At 41.2% G+C, this 22,915-nt stretch overlaps 1 protein-coding gene across 7 annotated transcripts in view; it reads left to right on the top strand.

Moving 5' to 3' along the window:
- LOC134358444 (AP2-associated protein kinase 1-like) overlaps positions 1-22,915 on the top strand; it is a 141,973-nt gene that overhangs the window by 59,439 nt on the left and 59,619 nt on the right. For all 7 annotated transcript variants that reach the window (XM_063070675.1, XM_063070673.1, XM_063070674.1 and 4 more), the window contains exons 3-5: positions 7,013-7,121; positions 15,669-15,811; positions 15,895-16,016. In XM_063070675.1, the coding sequence (XP_062926745.1) occupies positions 7,013-7,121; positions 15,669-15,811; positions 15,895-16,016 (374 nt within the window). The remainder of the gene's footprint in view (positions 1-7,012; positions 7,122-15,668; positions 15,812-15,894; positions 16,017-22,915) is intronic.

Genomic DNA, 22,915 nt, shown 5'->3' with positions numbered 1-22,915 from the left:
ATTTCACTGATAGAGGGAAGAATGAATTCAATTAAATACCAGCAAATTCTGGAAGCAAACATCACACCGTCTTTAAAACAGCTGAAGATGAAAAGAGGATGGCTTCTACAACAGGATAATGATCCTAAACACACCTCAAAATCCACAATGGACTACCTCAAGAGGCGCAAGCTGAAGGTTTTGCCATGGCCCTCACAGTACCCTGACCTAAACATCATCAAAAATCTGTGGATAGACATCAAAAGAGCAGTGCATGCAAGCTGGCCCAAGAATCTCACAGAACTAGAAGCCTTTTGCAAGGAAGAATGGGCGAAAATTCCCCCAAACAAGAATTGAAAGACTCTCAGCTGGCTACAGAAAGTGTTTACAAGCTGTGATACTTGCCAAAGGGGGTGTTACAAAGTACTAAGTACTGACCATGTTGGGTGCCCAAACTTTTGCTTCGGGTCTTTTTCCTTTTTTGTTGAGGTAAGGGGTGGGAAGTTCAAGGGGGATATTAGAGGAAGGTTTTTTACTCAGAGAGTGGTTGGTGCATGGAATGCACTGCCTGAGTCAGTGGTGGAGGCAGATATACTAGTGAAGTTTAAAAGACTACTAGACAGGTATATGGAGGAATTTAAGGTGGGGGGTTATATGGGAGGCAGGATTTGAGCGTCGGCACAGCATTGTGGGCCGAAGGGCCTGTAATGTGCTGTACTATTCTATGTTTTATGTTATTTTGAAACTGTAAAAGATAGAAATAAAAAAGTAACCTGCTTAAAATATTAATGAAATGTGTCAGCTTTAACTTTATGCCTTTTGAAAATCAGGTCATCTTTTACTCGCTTAGCTATTCACAGTAACAGAAGTTTTGACCAGGGGTGCCCAAACTTTTGCATGCCACTGTATATTGTTGAGATTGATGATAGGGAAAGTTGCAGTGAAAAGTGAATGGGGAAATTCTTTCAACTTGTTACAGAAAACCTAAATTTTTCTTCAAAGTTCACAGATTAAATGAACCACAGTTATGTCTGCATTACATCCAGAAATCCATTTGATGTGCTGCATCAGAGCTGCCTAACTTAACTTGTCTTATAAAGACAAATACACTATTCCTTGGTACATCATTGAATTTTAACTGATCTAAGCAGTCAAGTGGAATACTGACTGCGAGTCTGAGTAATTGCTGGTACCCTTTCATAAAGTCTGATTGCAATTTTTTTCTCTTGACCAATAACCTGCACTGCTGACATCAGTGTTTTTACTGAGAAACATATTGTCCTATCTACAAAGTTTATGGGAGGTGTGAAACCATGCTCCATCAAAGCTGAGATGAAATGTGGTCGACTGAGGCCTAAAATGAATATAAACATAATGAAGTTGATTGTAGTTAATTTAGGCAAGGAGATTAAAAAGTATATTCAGTTCAAATGGGTAAGATTGTTTTAACTGTGGCGTACAAGCTGTAATTTTTAAATTATTTTAGAGTCTAAATGTGAGTAAGAATCTTAAAATAATTTTTGAGGCAAGGAGAGAGATGAGTTGTTTTTTTTCTTTAGACATTGAGTCACTAGGATTTGGTGTTAAAATAGTTTTGTCAAACACATATTTGCGGAATCAAACTAAAGTCAGTCTTAATGTGTGGAGTAAATACTGTTAGTATTCTACTGCCTTTTGTAGGAATATATGCAGACAGACAAAGGTCTGGCTAATTTCATCATGTTCTTTAACTGCTTAGTTTTCATGGTTAAAACATCCAGTAAGATTGGTTTAATACAAATGTGTACAAATTAGAAAAACATGTTAAATAATTCTAATAGCTGTTGAGACTATGGTTATAGCTGCAAAGCAGTTACAGCAATAACATTTATTCCACTATTAAGATTCAGATTTGAAAGAACAAGCTAGTTTATTTAATCCAGAGATAATGTTACTCATTGACAAAAAAGTTGGGGGAATAAAAAGGCATGATGCAGTAGGAGCTTGTCAGTGACACAGTCCATTCTGGAAATAGCCTGGATAAACTGCTCAAAAACAAGCAGCTTCTGTCCTAGACAATACAATGCCACTGCTATTTATAATGTGAATTATTGTTTACCTTCAGTTTAAAACTTGAAAATATCGCAAAAGGTTATTTCTTTACCTCGTAGCACTTTACTTCAGGGTACAGAATGTCATAGGACACTTGTATTATAGCAAATTTATATGCCCAACTGTTTAAGTAACCGTTCACAGATTTAATGCACATAAATCTTCAGTTTATTTACAAAAAAAAAACTAAGTGAGACCAGTTTAAATCCAAATTAAACCTCGCTTCAAAGCTTGGTTCCCCAGGTTTTGGGTAATATAAACTGGACTAATGGTATGACCAACAAACCTGCAACTGGTTTTAGGATCACCACCAGTCCAATTTTCTATCACAAACGAGAAAATCTGCAGATGAGGGAAATCTGAACAACACACACAAAATGCTGGAGGAACTCAGAGGGCCAGGCAGCATCTATAGGGGAAAAAAAATGTACAGTTGACTGTACTTTTTCCATAGATAGTCATAGTCATAGTCATACTTTATTAATCCTGGGGGAAATTGGTTTTCGTTACAGTTGCTCCATAAATAATAAATAGTAACAGAACCATGAATAGTTAAACAGTAATATGTAAATTATGCCAGTAAATTATGAAATAAGTCCAGGACCAGCCTATTGGCTGAGGATGTCTGACCCTCCAAGGGAGGAGTTGTAAAGTTTGATGGCCACAGGCAGGAATGACTTCCTATGACGCTCAGTGCTGCATCTCGGTGGAATGAGTCTCTGGCTGAATGTACTCCTTTGCCCACCCAGTACATTATGTAGTGGATAGGAGACATTGACCAAGATGGCATGCAACTTAGACAGCATCCTCTTTTCAGACACCACCGTGAGAGAGTCCAGTTCCATCCCCACAACATCACTGGCCTTACGAATAAGTTTGTTGATTCTTTTGGTGTCTGCCACCCTCAGCCTGCTGCCACAGCACACAACAGCAAACACGATAGCACTGGCCACCACAGATTCGTAGAACATCCTCAGCATCGTCCGGCAGATGTTAAAGGACCTCAGTCTCCTCAGGAAATAGAGACGGCTCTGGCCCTTCTTGTAGACAGCCTCAGTATTCTTTGACCAGTCCAGTTTATTGTCAATTCGTATCCCCAGGTATTTGTAATCCTCCACCATGTCCACACTGACCCCCTGGATGGAAACAGGGGTCACCGGTACCTTAGCTCTCCTCAGGTCTACCACCAGCTCCTTAGTCTTTTTCACATTAAGCTGCAGATAATTCTGCTCATACCATGTGACAAAGTTTCCTACAGTAGCCCTGTACTCAGCCTCATCTCCCTTGCTGATGCATCCAACTATGGCAGAGTCATCCAAAAACTTCTGAAGATGACAAGACTCTGTGCAGTAGTTGAAGTCCGAGGTGTAAATGGTGAAGAGAAAGGGAAACAAGACAGTCCCTTGTGGAGCCCCAGTGCTGCTGATCACACTGTCGGGCACACAGTGTTGCAAGCACACGTACTGTGGTCTGCCAGTCAGGTAATCAGGAATCCATGATACCAGGGAAGCATCCACTTGCATCGCTGTCAGCTTCTCCCCCTGCAGAGTAGGGCGGATGGTGTTGAACGCACTGGAGAAGTCAAAAAACATGACCCTCACAGTGCTCGCTGGCTTGTCCAGGTGGGCGTAGACACAGTTCAGCAGGAAGACGATGGCATCCTCAACTCCTAGTCGGGGCTGGTAGCGAACTGGAGGGGATCTAAGTGTGGCCTGATCATAGGCCGGAGCAGCTCCAGAACAAGTCTCTCCAGGGTCTTCATGATGTGGGAGGTCAATGCCACCGGTCTGTAGTCATTGAGGCCGCTGAGGCAAGGCGTCTTCCGCACAGGGACGAGGCAGGACGTCTTCCACAATACAGGAACCCTCCGGAGCCTCAGGCTCAGATTGAATACATGGCGAAGTACTCCACATAGCTGAGGGGCACCGGCTTTGAGCACCCTGGTACTGACACCATCCGGTCCCGCAGCCTTGCTTGGGTTGAGACGTTTCAGCTGTCTTCTCACCTGTAGAGCTGTGAAGCCCACCGTGGTGGTTTCGTGTGGGGAAGTGGTATACTCATGAGAGCAGGGTGGGGGACTGTGAGGAGGGGTGGGAGGGGAGAGTGGAATATGTGTTGCTTGGGAGCCGACAACAGATGGCTCATGTGTGGAATGGGCAGAGGCTACATTGTCAAATCTGTTAAAGAACCTGTTAAGTTCATTGGCCCTGTCCACACTGCCTTCCGCTCCTCTGTTGCTAGTTTGCCGGAACCCAGTGATGGTCTTCATCCCCCTCCAGACATCTCTCATGTTGTTCTGCTGGAGTTTCCACTCAAGCTTCCTCCTGTACCTGTCTTTAGCCTCCCTGACCTGGCTTTCAGGTAACTGTGTGTCTACCTCAGCTCCTCCCTATTTCCATCTCTAAACGCCCTCTTTTTAGCGTTCAGGATGTCCTTTGTTACCCATGGCTTGTTATTTGAATGAGAAAGGACGGTTCTTCTCAGAACATTGCAGTCCACACAGAAGTTGATGTAATCAGTGATGCACTCTGTGAGCCCATCAATATCCTCTCCATGTGGCTCACAGAGTGCCTGCCAGTCTGCCACCTCAAAACAAACCCTGGAGTGCCTCATAAGCCTCCTCCGACCATTTTCTCACTGTCCTCGAGGTTGCAGGTTTACTCTTCACCAGAGGGACGTAGCAGTGTTTTAGATGCACCAGGTTGTGATCTGACCTTCCCAGTAGGGGGAGGGGAGAGGAGCTGTATGCATCCTTAACGTTAGCATACATCAAATCCAGAGTCCTCTCCCCTCTGGTTGTACAGCTCACATACTGCGTGAAGTTGGGCAGTGTTCTAGCCATGGTAACCTGGTTGAAGTCACCCGAGATGGTAATGAGGGCACTCAGGTGCTGGGTTTGTAGTCTGGCTATGACAGTGTAAATGATGTTACACGCCGACGTCGGGTTGGCAGAGGGAGGGATGCACACAACAACCACAATTGCATGCGAGATTTCCCTTGGCAAATAATATGGCCAGAGTCCAACGGCAAAAAGTTCAATATCCAGGCTGCAGACCCGTTCCTTGATCGTAATATGCCCAGGATTGCACCATATTTACCAGAACCGCCAGCCCCCCTCCTTTACGCTTACTGCTCTCAGTGCAATTCCGGTCAGCTCAAACGGTCTGGAAGCCCTCTATGGAAAGGCTTTGATCGGGTATGTCCTCGTGCAGCCACGTCTCAGTGAAGCACATGACACTGCTCTCCCAAAATGTTCTCTGACTCCTGACAAGCACAGTCAGTTCGTCCATTTTATTCCCCAGCGATCTCACATTTCCCATGATAAGAGAGGGGAGACATGGTTTATAACTTCTCTTCTCCAAAAGCCTCTGTTGTCTCAACCCGGTCCTCTTCCCTCGCCTTTTTGATCCCCCTCTGCATTCTGTGTGTTTTCCTCCAGATTTCAGCCGGTATGTCTGCTACTCTGTTCGCTAAACCGGCGGGCATGAGCGTAATCAATTGGTCTCTGGAATACACAATGCGGCCATCCTGCTGCCACGCTAACGAGACGTGTCCGAATGCAACTAATTCCAGCGCTAAAAAAACAAGTAAAACTCTTTCCACCAGCATGTTAGAGAGGGTGTAGCTTCAACGTGTTACCGTGAGAAAAAAAATACAACAAATAGCTAAGTTAAAAAGTTTAAAAGTAAGAAACTGCGGAGCAACTGTAACCGGCTGCATGCACGACCGGCGCATGCGCACAATAGATGCTGCCTGGCCTGCTGAGCTCCTCCAGCATTTTGTGGGTGTTGTTTCAAATTCCTAATATGTGTTTTGTACAGAAGCTTTGTTTCATGCTGGCCACTTTTCTGATCATAGTTCTATCAATGGTATGGGCTTTTAATTGGAAACTTCACAAGATTTTCTAATAGGCGGCTCAACTCAGTGGTAAGTCTTCTGGTTTTTAAGTGCATATTATATATGACTGGTTACCTTTGTCACAACATGAGAAATCTGCAGATGCTGGAAATCCAAGGCAACACACACAAAAGTGGTTATTTTTGTATTTAGATTCCAATGAAAGACTCAGTTGTTGAGCTTGGCTCATTAGAAAACACAACGGAAAATTAGTAGAACTGAGAATATAGAAAGTCAGGAATTGAATGATGAGCAATACTGACAAATACACAAAATCAAAGCTAACACAACTAAAGGAAGAAAAAATAATGCCTTCATGAATGTTATTGTTGGCAAATTGCCTTTATTGCTGAGGGCCTTTTAGTGAAAAAGCTTTGGCCACTCTTAACTAATTATAAAGTTGATTTGCCTGTGGTGTAGTTAGATTTTTTTAATCTACAGTGTGCTTGGGGAAAATTGTGGATAATAATTGTGAAGGAAAAGCTTGGAACATGTACCATACCTATCTAGTTATCTTGTAAGAAGGAAATTGACATGGTTGCTATGCTCATGACACATGAAATATTCTGTATTGCAGTTTTGATAGCCTTGCATTAGACTTGAATATTTTTAATCTCAGCAAAGTAGTTTCAAATCAGCAAATCTGCCTTACTAAGCAAGAATTAAGCACACTTGAGCGTCACAACTTTTCTTCAGAAATTTATCCTTATGATCGCTGAAAGATTCAACCCAGCAGCATATTAATACATTTTATTTTCATTGTAGTTAATATAACATGCGATTTGCATGAGTCATACCTTTGCATCCATACTAATAAATGACTATGCACTTAACTGTTACTGAACTCCTTAATGAAACTCATCTCCAGACTCCTAGACCTACGACTCAGTACCTACATTTGGAACTCAGTACTTCCATTTGGAAGCTGGGCAAAACAGCTGCATTGTTTTGATTTGCATCATGATCTTTATTCTTTAAACTAGTATTAAATGGTCTTTTTCACTGTTGCTAAAAGTATTTCACATTTCCTTTTTTTTTTGAACAGAAAGATCTTTGTGGGCATAAAAATATTGTTAACTACCTTGACTCCAGTATTACTTCGATGAATGTTAGTGATGTATGGGAGGTCCTTATTCTAATGGAATACTGCAGAGGTTTGTTGACTTCACATAATTTTTATATTTCTATGTACATGTATATGTAACAATGTATGGAAGCAGTATGACAGTGGCAACTCCTACTGATTATTTTGTGGAAAGTTTAATGTTTAGCATATTTAATAAATGTTCAGCAAAATAATCAATTTGAAATGTAACATTCAGATAAACTTAAGTTTAAAGTTTTAATTTGGCTGTTGTTTTCTTTTCCATGACTTCAGTTATAATCAAGGCATCATGAAGATTTGTAGAAAATTAGCTATTTTGCAATAGCGATTAAATTACCAGGTATCTCCTTGTGTGTTAGAACATTCTTTATTTAATATTGTTGAAGCCTTTCTAATTTCAACATTGGGAATAGAATAAATATAATTTAAAGAACTGTAGCTGAAGATGGATGCTAGAAGCTGAAATGAGAATAAAAAGGATCATAAGACCATAAGACCTAGGAGCAGAATTGAGCCATTTGGCCCATCAAGTCTGCTTGCCATTCTGTCGTGGCTGGTGTATTATCTCTCTCAACCCCATTCTACTGCTTTCATCCCGTAACCTTTGACACTCTGATTAATCAAAGACCTATCAACCTCCGCCTTAAATATACCCAATAACTTGCCCTGCGTAGCCGTCTGTGACAATGAATTCCGCAGATTCACCACCCTCAGGCTAAAAACCATCCTTATCTGTTCTAGATGTCCTTCAATGCTGAGGCTGTGCCCTCTGGTCCTAGACTCCTTGCACTATAGGAAATATCCTCTCCACATCCACATTATCCAGACCTTTCAATATTCGATAGATTGCAATGAGATTTGCCTCATTCTTCTAAGCTCCAGTAAATACAGGCCCAGAGTTATTAAACACTCTTCAGTTGTTAAACTTTTCATTCCTAGGATAATTCTCGTGAACCTTATCTGGATCTTCTCCAATGCCAGCAGTCTTAGCATTATAATGCTTGCTTTTGTATTCTAGTCCCCTCAAAATGAATGCTAACATTCCATTTGCATGCCTTGCCACCAACTCAACCTGCAAAATAACCTTTAGGGAATCCTGTACAAGGATTACCAAATCTCTCTGCAGCTCTTATTTTTAAATTTTCTTCCCATTTAGAAATTCCTTCTGCCAGCGTGCATGACCATGCACTTTCCTACATTATATTCAATCTGCCATTTCATTCCCCCAATCTGCAGACAGCCTGCTTCCTCAACACTACCTGCCCCTCCACCTATCTTCATATCATCTGCAAACTTAGCTACAATGCCATCAATTCCTTCATTGACATACAACATGAAAAGAAGGGGTCCCAACACCAACCCCTGCGGCACACCACTAGTCACCGGCAGCCAATCAGAAAAGGCCCCCTTTATTCCCACTCTTTGCCTCCTGCTTATCATCCAATCTTCTGTTCATGCTAGTACCTTTCCTGTAATACCATGGGCTGTTATCTTGTTAAGCAGCTTTGTGTGCAGCACTTTGTCAAAGGTTTTTAGAAAATCCAAATAAGCAGCATCCACTGACTCTCCTTTGTCTATTCTTCCTGTTATTTCCCCAAAGAATTCTAACAAGTTTGTCAGGCAAGGTTTCCTCTTCGGAAAACCCTTCTAAAGTTGGCCTATTTTATTATGTGCCTCCAAGTAAACTGAAACTTCATCCTTAATAATAGACTCCCAACATATTCCCAACCACTGAGGTCAAACTAATTGACCTGTAATTTCCTTCTTTCTGCATCCTTCCCTTCTTATTTGCAATTTTCCGATCCTCCAGAAACATTCCAGAATCTAGCGATTCTTGAAAGATCATTACTGATGTTTCCACAATCTCTTCAGCTGCCTCTTTCAGAACCCTGGGGTAGTCCATCTGGTCATGTGACTTACCTACCTACAGGCTTTTCAGCTTCGCAAGCACCTTCTTAGTAATAGCAACACAACTCACTTCTGCCTTGTGGCACTCGCATTTCTGGCATTCTGCTAGTGTCTTTCACAGTGAAGACTGATCCAAAGTACTTATTAAGATCCTCCACCATTCCTTTGTCCCCTATTACTATCTCTCCAACAACATTTTGCAGTGGTCCAATATCCACTCTTGTTTCTCTTTTATTCTTTATGTATCTTTAAAAAACTTCCTGTGTCCAATTTTATATTATTTGCTGGCTTACCTTCATATTTCATCTTTCCCCTGCTTATGGCTTTTTAATTTCCTTTTTGTTAGTTTTTAAAAGCTTCCCAATCCTCTACTTATATTTTTGCTATATTTAATGCCCTCTCTTTTGCTTTTATGCTGTCTTTGATTTCCCTTATCAGCCATGGTTGTTTCATCCTCCCATTAGAATACTTCTTCATCTTTGAATATATCCTTCCTGTGCCTTCCAAATTTCCCCCATAAATGCCAGCCATTTCTGTTCTGCTGTTAGTTCTGTTTGTGTTCCCTTTCAGTCAACTTTGGCCAGCTCCTCTGTCATGTCTCATGTCTCTCATTCATTGTAATTCACATATTCAGTTTCTTAAAACTGCAGGGTGAATTCTGTCACATTATGATCGGTTCCTTTACCTTAAACTTCCTAATCAAACCTGGGTCATTACATAATATCCAACTGAGAATTTCTGTACCCCTAGTGGGCTCAATCACAAACTGCTCTAAAAAGCCATCTCGTAGACATTCTATAAATCTACAAATTTCCTCTCTTGGGATTCAGCCTTGGCTGGATTTTCTTAGTCTACTTGCATATTGAAACCCCCCATGATTATTGCAACATTGCTTTTTTACATGCCTTTTCTATCTCCCATTGTAGTTTGTAGCCCGCATCCTGCCCACAACATCATACCTGCCAATCTATAACTGTGTACAAGAGCATCTACCTTATTCTGTTTACTGAATGAATTCAAATATAACACCTTCAGTCTTGTCTTCTTCATCCTTTTTGATTTGGTCTCCGGTTACACTTTAACTCATCCTACTGACTGCAATTTTGCCTTACATCTGCCTGTCCTTCCTCACAGCCTGATTACACACTGCATCTAATTGTACACCAACTGCCCTGTCCTCAACCCTATCACTCTAGTTCCCATTCACCTGCCATTCCCCAACAGCTCTAGCAAACCTGCCAGCAAGAATATTGGTCCCCCTCAGGTTTAGGTGTAACTGCTCTTCCCCAGAAGAGATCCAGAAATCTGAAACCCTGCCCTCTGCACCAATACACAGCCACACATGCATTTGCCAAATTATCCTATTCTTGTCCTCACTAGCACCTGGCACAAGTGCAATACAGAAATTGCTGCCTGTACCACATGCCTTAGTACCCTGCATTACTACTGTGGAGGGCCTGCTTTTCAGCTTTCTACCTAATTCCCTATATTGTCTCTTCAGAATTTCTTCCCTATATGTACCATGGCTTACAGTTGTTTACCCTCCCCCTTTAGAATGCTATGGATCTGATCCGAAACATCTCTGACCCTGGCACCTGGGAGACAAAATACCATCCAGCTATCGCTCTCATGTCCACAGGATCTGCCTTTTGCTCCTCTAATTATGGAATATTCTATCACTACTGCATTTCTCTTCTCCTCCTTCCCTTCTAAGCCACAGAGACGGACTCAGTGCCAGAGATCTGGTTGCTGTGGCTTCCCTGGTAGGTCATTCCACCCACCCCCCCCCCCCCACCTCCAACAGTATCCAAAGCGGGACACTTATTATCGAGGGGAATGGCCGCAGGGTTACTCTGTACTAGCTGCCTATGCCTTCTCCTGATAGACACCCAGGTACCTGCCTACTGCAACTTAGGGGTGAATACTTCCTTGTAGCTCCTATCTATCACCACCTCATTTTTAAGTTTGAGCTGAAGGTCATCCAGCTCCAGCTGCAGCTTCAGTTCCTTAAATGGAGAAAGAATTCAAAGTTTTGAGATGCAACGGGACTTGGGAGTCCTCGTACAGGATTCCCTTAAAGTTAACCTCCAGGTTGAGTCGGCAGTGAAGAAGGCGAATGCAATGTTGGCATTCATTTCTAGAGGAATGGAGTATAGGAGCAGGGATGTGATGTTGAGGCTCTATAAGGCGCTGGTGAGACCTCACTTGGAGTACTGTGAACAACAGGAATTCTGCAGATGCTGGAAATTCAAGCAACACACATCAAAGTTGCTGGTGAACGCAGCAGGCCAGGCAGCATCTATAGGAAGAGGCGCAGTCGACGTTTCAGGCCGAGACCCTTCGTCAGGACTAACTGAAGGAAGAGTGAGTAAGGGATTTGAAAGCTGGAGGGGGAGGGGGAGATGCAAAGTGATAGGAGAAGACAGGAGGGGGAGGGATAGAGCCGAGAGCTGGACAGGTGATAGGTACTGTGGGCAGGTTTGGTCTCCTTACTTAAGAAAGGATGTGCTGACGTTGGAGAGGGTACAGAGAAGATTCACTAGAATGATTCCGGGAATGAGAGGGTTAACATATGAGGAACGTTTGTCCGCTCTTGGACTGTATTCCTTGGAGTTTAGAAGAATGAGGGGAGACCTCATAGAAACATTTCGAATGTTAAAAGGCATGGACAGAGTGGATGTGGCAAAGTTGTTTCCCATGATGGGGGAGTCTAGTACGAGAGGGCATGACTTCAGGATTAAAGGGCGCCCTTTCAGAACAGAAATGCGAAAAAATTTTTTTAGTCAGAGGGTGGTGAATCTATGGAATTTGTTGCCACGGGCAGCAGTGGAGGCCAAGTCATTGGGTGTATTTAAGGCAGAGATTGATAGGTATCTGAGTAGCCAGGGCATCAAAGGTTATGGTGAGAAGGCGGGGCAGTGGGACTAAATAGGATAAAACGGATCAGCTCATGATAAAATGGCGGAGCAGACTCGATGGGCCGAATGGCCTACTTCTGCTCCTTTGTCTTATGGTCTTATGGTCTTAACGTAGTCTCTAAGGGGCTGTAGCTCGCTTCACTTTGTGCAAGTGCAAGACTGAAGATCTCTCAAATTATCCACATTTCACACAAGGAACGTACCACTACTTCAGATCCCGTCTTAGTGCGCTAGCTATGTACTAACTGAGAAAAAAAATCAAAAACTTACTAAAAACTTTCTTTCTTATTTACTTAGAACCTCCCCTTGTTCTTGCCCAAGCTTGTTGAACCAGAGCCAGACCACTTTGACACTGGTCCACTCCAACAATGGCCACTCTGTTTTCACGTTTCTTTTTATTGGTCCCATGCTGATTTCAGCCCAATAAAAGAAAGCTGAAAATTCCTGACTTTTTATACTTTCACACTGCATCACCAATGAGCAATGTCTCAAGCTAGTACAAAAAAATAGAACGCATATTGCTGTCTGCTGGTGTATGCTACAAAAGGTAGTTTTCTTATTTTTGATTCTTTAAGGATTTGCATTGAATGTAGAATGAGGATGAAGATGACCCTTGAATAGCCTGCCTCTGCAAACATCAGACCCTCTTTTAGGGTGATCACTACCTCCATGGTTAGGCACTTATTAGAATTGACCCTTGGAAAATGTTTTGGTTTATTTAAAATTCTGTTACTGCTTTGTCTCCATTACGCTAAACGGTTTAATTTCCTGGTATTGGTAGATGATATTTGTTAATCTTGTGTCTATCACTAGTGTTCTCACATTCTGCAACTAACCTTGCTAGAAATTGTCCAGTTCTGTACTCCCTCCTGTGCTTATGGTACTATATCAAAGCATAGGTAAAGTATCCAGTGGTGATTTTATGTTTATTCCTCAAATTTCAGAATTCAGAATGTACTAATTAAAATAGTTCACATATTTTCACATTCGTTTTGCATGTTGTGGAAAAATGTTGGTATAATTTTGCCATCTGTTATTTCTCTTTAATCTATAGATTGTATGATATACATGTATATGTATTCTATGACCCCAGGTTCATCACGGAAGACGTGTCCAAGTAGCACCAGAAGGTGTATTTTACAACTATTTGTATTTGATATGCTACCCTGCTCATGGACATTAATAGTCAGCGTACATAGAGAGCTCATTCAGAAGATTAAGATGCAGTGACTTGGCCATTTGGATTCAGAACTGGCCTGCCAATAGAAGGCAAAGGGTAGTGATTGATGAGGCTTATCGCTGGAGGTCTCTGACTAGTGGTGTTCCACGGTGATCTGTCCTGGGATCTCTGCTTTTTGTGATATATAGATATCTTAAGTAACTTGAATGAAAATATAAATTGCTGGTTTAGTAAGTTTGCAGATGATACGAAGAATGGTGTTGTTGTGCATCGTGTAGAGGATTGTTCAAGGGCACAATAGGATATAGATCAATTACAGATATGGGTGGAGTAATGTCAGATGGAGTTTAATCCAGCCAATGTGAGGTACTGCACTTTGAGAGATCAAATGTAAAAGGAAGTAACTGTTAATATCAAGATTCTTTAACAGTGTTGATGAACAAGGGGGTCTTGGGGTCCAAGTCAATACCTTTCTAAAAATAGCTGCACAGTTTGATGGCATGGTTAAGAAAGCTTACCTTTAATAGTGAATGGATTGAGTTCAAGAATCAGAAAGTTATGTTGCGTCTTTTTAAAACTCTGATCAGGCCACATCTGGAGTACTAAATTCAATCCTAGTCTCCCTATTTTAGGAAAAATGTTGAGGCTTTGGAGAGGGTGCAGATGAGGTTTACTAGAATGCTGCCTGGATCGGAGGGCATGTATGTAAAGAGAGGTGGGTCAAACTTGGGTTGTTTTCTCTGGAGTAGCGGAGGCTGAGAGGAAACCTGATAGAAGTTTAAGATTATAAGAGGCATTGACAGAGTATAGAGGCAGTATCTTTCCCCAAGGTTGAAAGCCTAATACTAGAGGGCATGCATTTAAGGAGAAAGGGTCTAGTTTCAAAGGAAATATGCAGGGCAAGGTTTTGTTTTGCGCAGAGTGGTAGGTATCTGGAATGCGCTGCCAGGGGTGGTGGTAGGGATAAATATAGTACAATTATTTAACAGGTTCTTAGATAGGTACATTAATGTGCAGGGAGTGAAGGGATATGGGCCATGTGAAGGCAGAAGAGATTACTTTAATTAGGTATTATTGGAGTAATAGTTCAGCACAACATTGTGGGCCAAAGAATCTATTCCTGTGCTGTAATGTTCTATGCCAGAAAGATAAACTGTGTGGCATATTTGTATCATTGTTGTGCCTTAAAAGTTTCTTTTGTGACAATGACCAAAATTCAACTATATTATTAGATTTGTTTACAAGGATGTTGCAGTTCAATTTGTTTCAACTGAATGGACAGTATTTGGCTGTTAATTCAATGATGTAACAATTTGTAGAGTACATAGTCTGGGTTGTGGTCTGCTGTGTCTCATTTCTTACCCATTTATCATCCATTGTTTAGTGCATTATATTATTCATTCATCTTTATTAAATTGTATCTGTCATTAATATATCAGTTGAACAGGTACATCAAATCCTTTTGAAATAGCTATTTCTCAGCTGTTGTGGTGTTTAATATTATCTGTGAATGTGACTTTTATTTCAAGTAATTTCCAAGTAATCTTAAACTAGAAACCAGCTGTGATCTATGGATCATGTTCCCTAGCTTTTACTTTACTCCAATCATTGTTTATTAATATTGGTACTTTCTATATTAAAACCTGTTCCTTATTAGACTTAATGTGGTAAAGTAATTATTGAACTAGTAATTCAGGGATCTGGATAATGATCTGAAGTTACTCAAATTCCAGTATATCAGTCAGAGCATATAAATCTGGAATCGAAAGCTGGTAACAGTTGTGATATGTTCCAAAAGCTATCATAATCCCAATGCGAGGAATAGTACAGTCCCATGAAAGTTTGACAATAAATTTGCAGGTATTTTTGTTTAGCTAGCTTTTTAGGTTATATACGTATTTAAGCATTTTAGGGCTGAGATGTGCCATTGTTTTGCTATCTTGTGACAAAGCAGTTGACAATGAAAGAGGTTCACTTTTCTGACTTTATCAGCTGTTTACACCTTTGTTAATCTAATGCATACTTGTTCCTGCTGTGTATCAATATTTATCTCCTTTCCTCAGAAATATTACAATATTTGCTTCTAATTTAATAATGTCTCCAATACTGCATAATTTCTTCATTTTTTTTTTGGAGTTTAACAAATGTTGTCAATACAATGTCTAGGACTCTGGAATGGATAACATTTACGTGAAGGAATTTACTCCTATCTAAACGAGGCTAGAATAATTTATTCATCTGGGAGCACATACATTTATAGAGATTATTTTGGTTAGTGCAGGATATTTTGAAGAAACCAGTGAATAATTAATAATTCATCATTTTCTGCCCATCAGTTTCATCAATATTTAACATCTTATCATTTTTCTGGTGTAGTGCTGAAATTCTTTTACTGTTCTTTTCTTTGCACAAAATGAGTCTCAAGTTACATTTTAGCTCTCCTAAAACAAACTTTAGAAATTTGCAATGGCAACATAGTCTGAAGCTGAGGTGCAAAGACCCTTGGACTGTAGAGAACTGTACTTTCATGGTTGAATTTCAGTGGATAAATCAAAAGTGTTTTAAAACATCAGATTTGTATGTTCTCTAGGTGGTCAGGTTGTTAATTTGATGAACCAACGGTTGCATTCTGGCTTCAGTGAAGCGGAAGTGCTGCAAATATTCTGTGACACTTGTGAAGCGGTGGCCAGGCTACATCAATGCAAACCTGCAATCATTCATAGAGATCTTAAGGTGAGAATTACTCAAAGCATCAAGCCAAAACTTCTTGCACATGAATGAATTGTGTATTCAGTCCACTTTCTGTTCTGTGCTAGGTTGAAAACCTTTTACTTCACAATAGTGGAAACTATGTCCTCTGTGATTTTGGAAGTGCTACAAACAAATTTATATGTCCTCAGATTGAAAGGGTTGATGTAGTTGAGGAGGAAATAAAAAAGTAAGTTTTAATAGTAAGTTTTAATTAAAATCCTATCTGTTGGCGTGAAAAAGCTTTAGATTTGAAATGGCATTAGAATTTGCAAGAAATTATGGTGGTGGCTGCTGATCTAGTTGTGATTTCTAAACTGCATGCTAGTTTACAGCTTTTTCTAAACAATCTCTCTGTGCAGATATTTTCATTAGTTTTATTTTTAATTTCTTCTGTACATCCGTAAATATTTCAGAAATCTGTTAATTTTAAACCAAAGAACTTTGGTGGCTAAGTATTATTCTTAAATAAGTTTAATATGTACTTTTTCAAATTAGTTGTTCCCTTTTTCGATAAAAATGCAGATGTTCTGTCATTTGCTTTGGAGAAAATTTATGTGATGAGCATAATATATTTAGCTTGCAAAGCTCAAGGGATACACTAGAATGTGGTGGACAGCTAGTTTAGTCATTTAACATCAGATATTGCTGATTTGTATTAGTCATTAAATCTATGTCTGCTAAAACTATTCGCTACCTCAGGATCGACCTGAAATCCCAGGTAAATTGGACTGCTTATCTTCGCCATGAACTGCCTTTCAAACCATCCACTGCCAACCAGATCATTATTGCATTGCTATTTGTGAGAGCTTGCTGTGCACAAATTGGATGCTGGATTATGTACATTATACCATTGACTTTCTTTAAACTTATTATAATTGGCTGTGAACAATTTTGGATTTTTTTTCAACAATGAAGGAAAACAGGCATCCGTTAGTCTCGTGAGACCATGGGTTTCAAACTTGGAAGGTTTCCAGGGCGCAGGCCTGGGCAAGGTTGTATGGAAGATCGGCAGTTGCCCATGGTCTAAGTCTCCCCTCTCCACGCCACCAATGTTATCCAAAAGAGGCGGTGGAAATGCAAGACTTCCACTTGTTTCTCCACCCCTGACTCCAACAAGTGCCAGGAACTCATGGGCAAATTTGTTGTTGAGCTAGATCTTCACATCAGCTGCCATTTCTTTTCCTGGTGCAACCTCTAAAGTTTCTCATGGATTCTTCCAGACTATTTCTCTGGTTTCTCTCCTGTTATCTCTCATGCTTGTTTCAAAATCATCATTGTGTTTGAGTCTTGATGTGTTCTCTGTAAGACCATAACATATAGGAGCAGAAGTAGGCCATTCGGCCATTGAGTCTGCTCCGCGATTCAATCTTGGGCTGATCCAATTCTTCCAGTCATCCCCACTCCCCTGCCTTCTCTCGATACCCTTTGATGCCCTGGCTGATCAAGAACCTATCTATCTCTGCCTTAAATACACCCACTGACTTGGCCTCCACAGACTCTCGTGGCAACAAATTCCACAGATTTACCACCCTCTGACTAAAGTAATTTCTCCACATCTCTGTTCTAAATGGACATCTTTCAATCCTGAAATTGTGCGCTCTTCTCCTAGACTTCCCTACCATGGGAAATAACTTTGCCATATCTAATCTGTTCAGGCCTTTTAACATTTGGAATGTTTCTATGAGATCCCCCCCCCCCCCCCGCCATTCTCCTGAACTCCAAGGAATACAGTCCAATATGGTAACCCTTTCATTCCTGGAATCATTCTCGTGAATCTTCTCTGAACCCTCTCCAATGTCAGTATATTCTTTCTAAAATAAGGAGCCCAAAACTGCACACAATACTCCAAGTGTGGTCGCTTTCTTTTTCTTTTTCAATCTTTTTATAAAGTGTGGTCTCACGAGTGCCTTATAGAGCCTCAACATCACATCCCTGCTCTTACAGTCTATACCTCTAGAAATGAATGCCAACATTGCATTCACCACCTTCACCATCAACTCAGCCTGAAGGTTAACCTTTAGGGTATCTTGCACAAGGACTCCCAAGACCCTTTGCATCTCTGCATTTTGAATTCTCTCCCCATCTAAATAATAGTCTGCTCATTTATTTCTTCCACCAAAGTGCATGACCGTACACTTTCTAACATTGTATTTCATTTGCCACCTCTTTGCCCATTCCCCTAAACTACCTAGGTCTCTCTGCAGGCTCTCTGTTTCCTCAACACTGTCCGCTCCTCCACCTATTTTTTTTATCACTTAGCCACAAAACTGTTAACCATTTAACTTTCTTTCCTGGCCCTCATGTTAGCTGATTACTTTATTGGGTCTGTCCCTTTGAACAATTGTATGTTCTGCTTGCAGGACCTTTGGAGGCATGAATGTACAGAGGGACATTGGGGTGTAAGTCCCTGAAAGAAGCAGCAAATGTAGATACGGCAGTAAAGAAGATGTATCGCATACTTGCTTTCATCACTCGGATCATTGAGAATAAAAGTGGGGAAATCTTGTTGCTGCTATATAGAACTGCTTGGATGACATTTAGAGTAGTGTGTACACTATGTTCTCCATTAAAGGGTATATGTGGAGGCTTTAGAGAGGGTGCCGAAGACGTTCAATAGTAATATTACTTTGCTTAGAGAGTATTAGCCATAAGGGGAGGTTGGTCAGGTTTGGACGTTTTCTCTGAAGTGCTTGAGAGTGAGAGGTGCCTTGATAGAAATGTATAAAGTTATGAGAGGCATAGATTGGGTAGATAGTCTCTTTCCCAGGGTTGAAATGTCAAATACTAGATGGTGTCTGGTGTCTGATGTCCTCTATTGGAGAAACAGAACATTTCTTTAAATAGTTGTCTTTGGATCTTGTTTTAAAAACTGATTCCCAGCCACTGTTTCCATCTCTTGCCGAAGCCAGTAGGGGTGATACAATCCACTTGTAAACGTCCTGTTCTGTTTAAATCATGAGCTGAGTTTCCAAGTACACAGTCCTCTCCAGGATCTACTTCTACTTCTATAATATTACCACTTTGTTTCTGCTTTCCTTATTTGCTTTGGAAGCCCTTGTCCATGGCTTGCAACAGCTTGGCAATCAATAAACACAAAATGCTGGAGGTACTCAGATCAGGTAGCCTCTTTGGAAATGAATAAACAGTTGATGTTTTGGGCTAAGACCCTTCTTCAGGACTGGAAAGGAAGGGGGAAGATGCTAGAATAAAAAGGTGGGGGGGGAGGGGAAGCCAGCTGGGTAGGAAAGGTAAAGGGCTGCAAAGGAAGGAATCTCATAGGAGAGGAGAGTGGACCATGGAAGAAAGAGAAGGAGGAGAAGACCCAGGGAAGGTGATAGGCAGGTGTGAAGAGGTAAGAGGCCAGAGTAGGGACTAGAAGAAGAGGGTAGGGAGAGAGATTTTTTTTTACCAGGAAGAGAAATCTATATTCATCCCATCAGATTGGAGGCTACCTAGACGGAATATTAGGTATTGCTCCTCATGGCACAAGAGGAGATAACGGACTGACATATCTGAATGATAATCGCAAATAAAATCTTTGGTCACCGGGATGTTCTGCTTTTGGTGGATGGAGTGGAGATGCTGGATGAAGTTGTCCCCCAGGTGATGGGTTTCACCAGTGTAGAGGAGGCCGCATCGGGAGCACTGGACACAATAGATGACCCCAGCAGATTCACGGGTAAAGTGCTATCTCATCTGGAAGGAATGCTTGGGGCCCTGAATAGAGGAGGTGAATGTCATGAGGGAGATTAGTGAGGAGGGTTGAATGGAGATTCTGCAGAAAACAGAAGGTGGGTGAGGTAAAGATATGTTTGGTTGAAAAATCTCTTTAGAGATGGCAGAAGTTGCAGAGAATGATGTGCTGGATGCTGAGGCTCATGGGGTGGCAGGTAAGTTCGAGAGGAATTCTTATCACAATTAAAGTGGCAGGAAGATAGGGTGAGCATGGATGTTTGGGAATTAGGCGTCAGGTGAGGGCAGCATCAATGGTGAAGGAAGTGAAATTCCATTCTTTGAAGAAGGAGGCCACGTCTGATGTCCTAGAAAGGAAAGCCACACCTTGGGAACAGATGCGGAATCGAAACAACTGAGAAAAGGGTATAGCATTTTTACAGGAGACAGGGCAGGAAGAGGTATAGTCAAGATAACTGGGAATTGGTAGGCTTATGAAAGATGTCAGTCAGCAGTTTGTCTCCAGAGAAACTAGGCAGTACAGTAGTACAGCAGATTGATCTGCTGCCTTACAGCTCCACCTCAGGTGCTGTCTGTGGCGTTTACACATTATTCTTGTGACTGCATGGGTTTCCTTCATTTGGTCTGGTTTCCTTCCACATTCCAAACATAAGAGGATTGTTTGATTAATTGGCTACTTTAATTTGTCCTTGGTGTATAGATGAATGCTAGAGGTTGAAAGAAGAATAAAAAGGATCAAAAGACCATAAAGACAAAGGAGCAAAATTAGACTGTTCGGCCCATTGAGTCCGTTCTGCTATTCCATCATGGCTGATTTATTATCCCCCTCCTCCCCATTCTCCACCCCCCCCCAGAGGTTTTCATGTTTTATTGTTTTACAATACTGAATGGCTGAATGGGAGTCAGCATTTTGGCTTTTTTTTTTTGACACTGATCAACAGAAAAAGACATTTTTGTGTCAAAATGAAAATGGGTCTCTACAAAATTAATTACAAATATAAAACACAAAATATTTACGTAAGTATTCACCCCCTCTGATATGACACACCAAATCATCACTGGTGCAGCCAATTGTTTTTGGAAGTCACATAATTAGTTAAATGGAGATTTGTGTGCAGTCAAGGTGTTTCAATCGATTGAAGTAAAAATACACCTACATCTGGAAGATCCAACTGTTGGTGAGTAAGTGTCCTGGCAAAAATTACACCATGGAGACAAAAGAACACTCCAAGCAATTCTGTAAAAAGGTTATTGAAAAGCACAAGTCTGGAGATAGATGCAAGAAAATTTCCAAGTCACTGAATATCCCATGAAGTACAGTTAATTCAATCATCAAGAAATGGAAAGAATAGGGCACAGCTGTAAATCTGCCTAGAGCAGGCCATCCTCAAAAACTGGGTAACCGTGCAAGAAGGGGTCTAGTGAGGGAGGCCACCAAGAGACCGATGACAACTCTGGAGGAGTTACAAGCTTCAGTGGCTGAGATGGGAGAGACTGTGCAAACAACAATTGTTGCCCGGGTGCTTCACCAGTTGCAGCTTTATGGGAGAGTGGCAAAGAGAAAGACACTTCGGGAAAAAAACTCACATGAAATCTTGGCTAGAGTTTGTGAGAGACTCTGAAGTCAGCTGGAAGAAGGTTCTATGGTGTGATGAAACCAAAATTGAGCTTCTTGGCCATCAGACTAAATGCTATGTTTGGTGTAAGCCCAACACTGCACATCAAAAACACACCATCGCTACTGTGAAGTGTGGTGGTGGGTGCATCATGCTGTGGGGATGCTCCACTATAGCAGGCCCTGGAAGGCTTGTGAAGGTAGAGGGTAAAATGAATGCAGCAAAATACAGGGAAATCCTGGAAGAAAACCTGATGCCGTCTGCAAGAGAACTGTGACTTGGGAGAAGATTTGTATTCCAGCAAGACAATGACCCCAAGCATAAAGCCAAAGCTACACAGGAATCGCTTAAAACAACAAAGCTAATGTTCTGGAGTGACCAGGTCAGAGTCCAGACCTCAATCCAATTGAGAATTTGTGGCCGGATTGAAAAGGGCTGTTCACTCATGATCCCCCTGCAGAGTTTGAGCAGTTTTGTAAAGAAGAATGGAGAATGATTGCAGTTTCCAGATGGGCAAAGCTGATGGAGACCTAATCCACACAGACTCAAGGCTGTAATTGTTACCAAAGGTGTATCTATTAAGTACTGACTTGAAGGAGGTGAATAATTATGAAATGAATTATTTTGTGTTTAATAATTGTAATAAATTTAGACCAATTTTTAGAAATTTATTTTCATTTTGACACAGAAGAGTCTTTTCTGTTGATTGGTGTCAAAAAAGCCAAATTAAACCTACTGAGATTCAATGTCGTAAAACAATAAATCATGAAAACTTTCACGGGGGAGTTGAATACTTTTTAATAGGCACTGCATATTCTAGTTCTCTTGAAATGAATGCTAACATTGCATTTGCGTTACCACTGACACAACCTGCAAGTTAACCTTGAGGGAATCTTGCATGAGGACTTTCAAGTCCCTTTGCACTTCTGATTTTTGAATTTTCTCTTCATTTAGAAAATAGTCTGTACCTTTATTCCTTCTACCAAAGTGCATGACCATAGACTTTCCTACACAAGGTTCCATCTGTCACTTCCTTGCCCATTCCTCCAATCTGTCCAAGTCCTTCTGCAGACACTGCTTCCTCAATATTCCCTGCCCCATTGCCTCTCTTTGGCCACACAGCCTTCAATTCTGTTATCAAAATTATTGACATATAATGTGAAAAGAAACGGTCCCAATACGGACCCCTGTGGAACACCACTTGTCACCCGCAGCCAACCAGAATAGGCCTCTTTTATTCTGACACTTTGCCTCCTTCCAGTCAGCCAGTCTTCTATCCATGCTAATATCTTTCCTATAATACTGTGGGCTCTTGTTAAGCAGCCTCATGTGCATTACCTTGACAGTGGCCTTCTGAGAATCCAAGTAAACAACATCTGCTGACTCTCTTTTGCCTATCCTGCTTGTTATTTCCTTAAAGAATTGAAACAGATTTGTTATACAAGATTTATCCTTGAAAAAACCATGCTGGCTTTGGCCTATTTTATCATGTTTACCCTAGTATTCTAAAATTTCATTCTTAATAATGGACTCTCAAATTCTTCCCCTGAGGTCAGGCTAACTGGCCGATAATTTCCTTTCTTCCTCCATCCCTTCTTGAAGAGTGGAGTGACATTCACAATTTTCCAGTCCTCTGGAACCATGCCAGAATCCAGTGATTCTTGAAAGATCATTACTTATACCTCCACGATCTCTTCAGCTACCTCTTTCAGAATTCTGGGGTGTAGTCCATCTGCCCCTGACACTCTCGAATTTCTGTCATACTGCTAGTGTGTTT

Source organism: Mobula hypostoma, chromosome 18 (genome assembly GCF_963921235.1).
Source record: "Mobula hypostoma chromosome 18, sMobHyp1.1, whole genome shotgun sequence".
Taxonomy (NCBI): domain Eukaryota; kingdom Metazoa; phylum Chordata; class Chondrichthyes; order Myliobatiformes; family Myliobatidae; genus Mobula; species Mobula hypostoma.
Note: the sequence above shows the minus strand (reverse complement) of the source record. Positions and strands in the feature narration are given on the sequence as shown.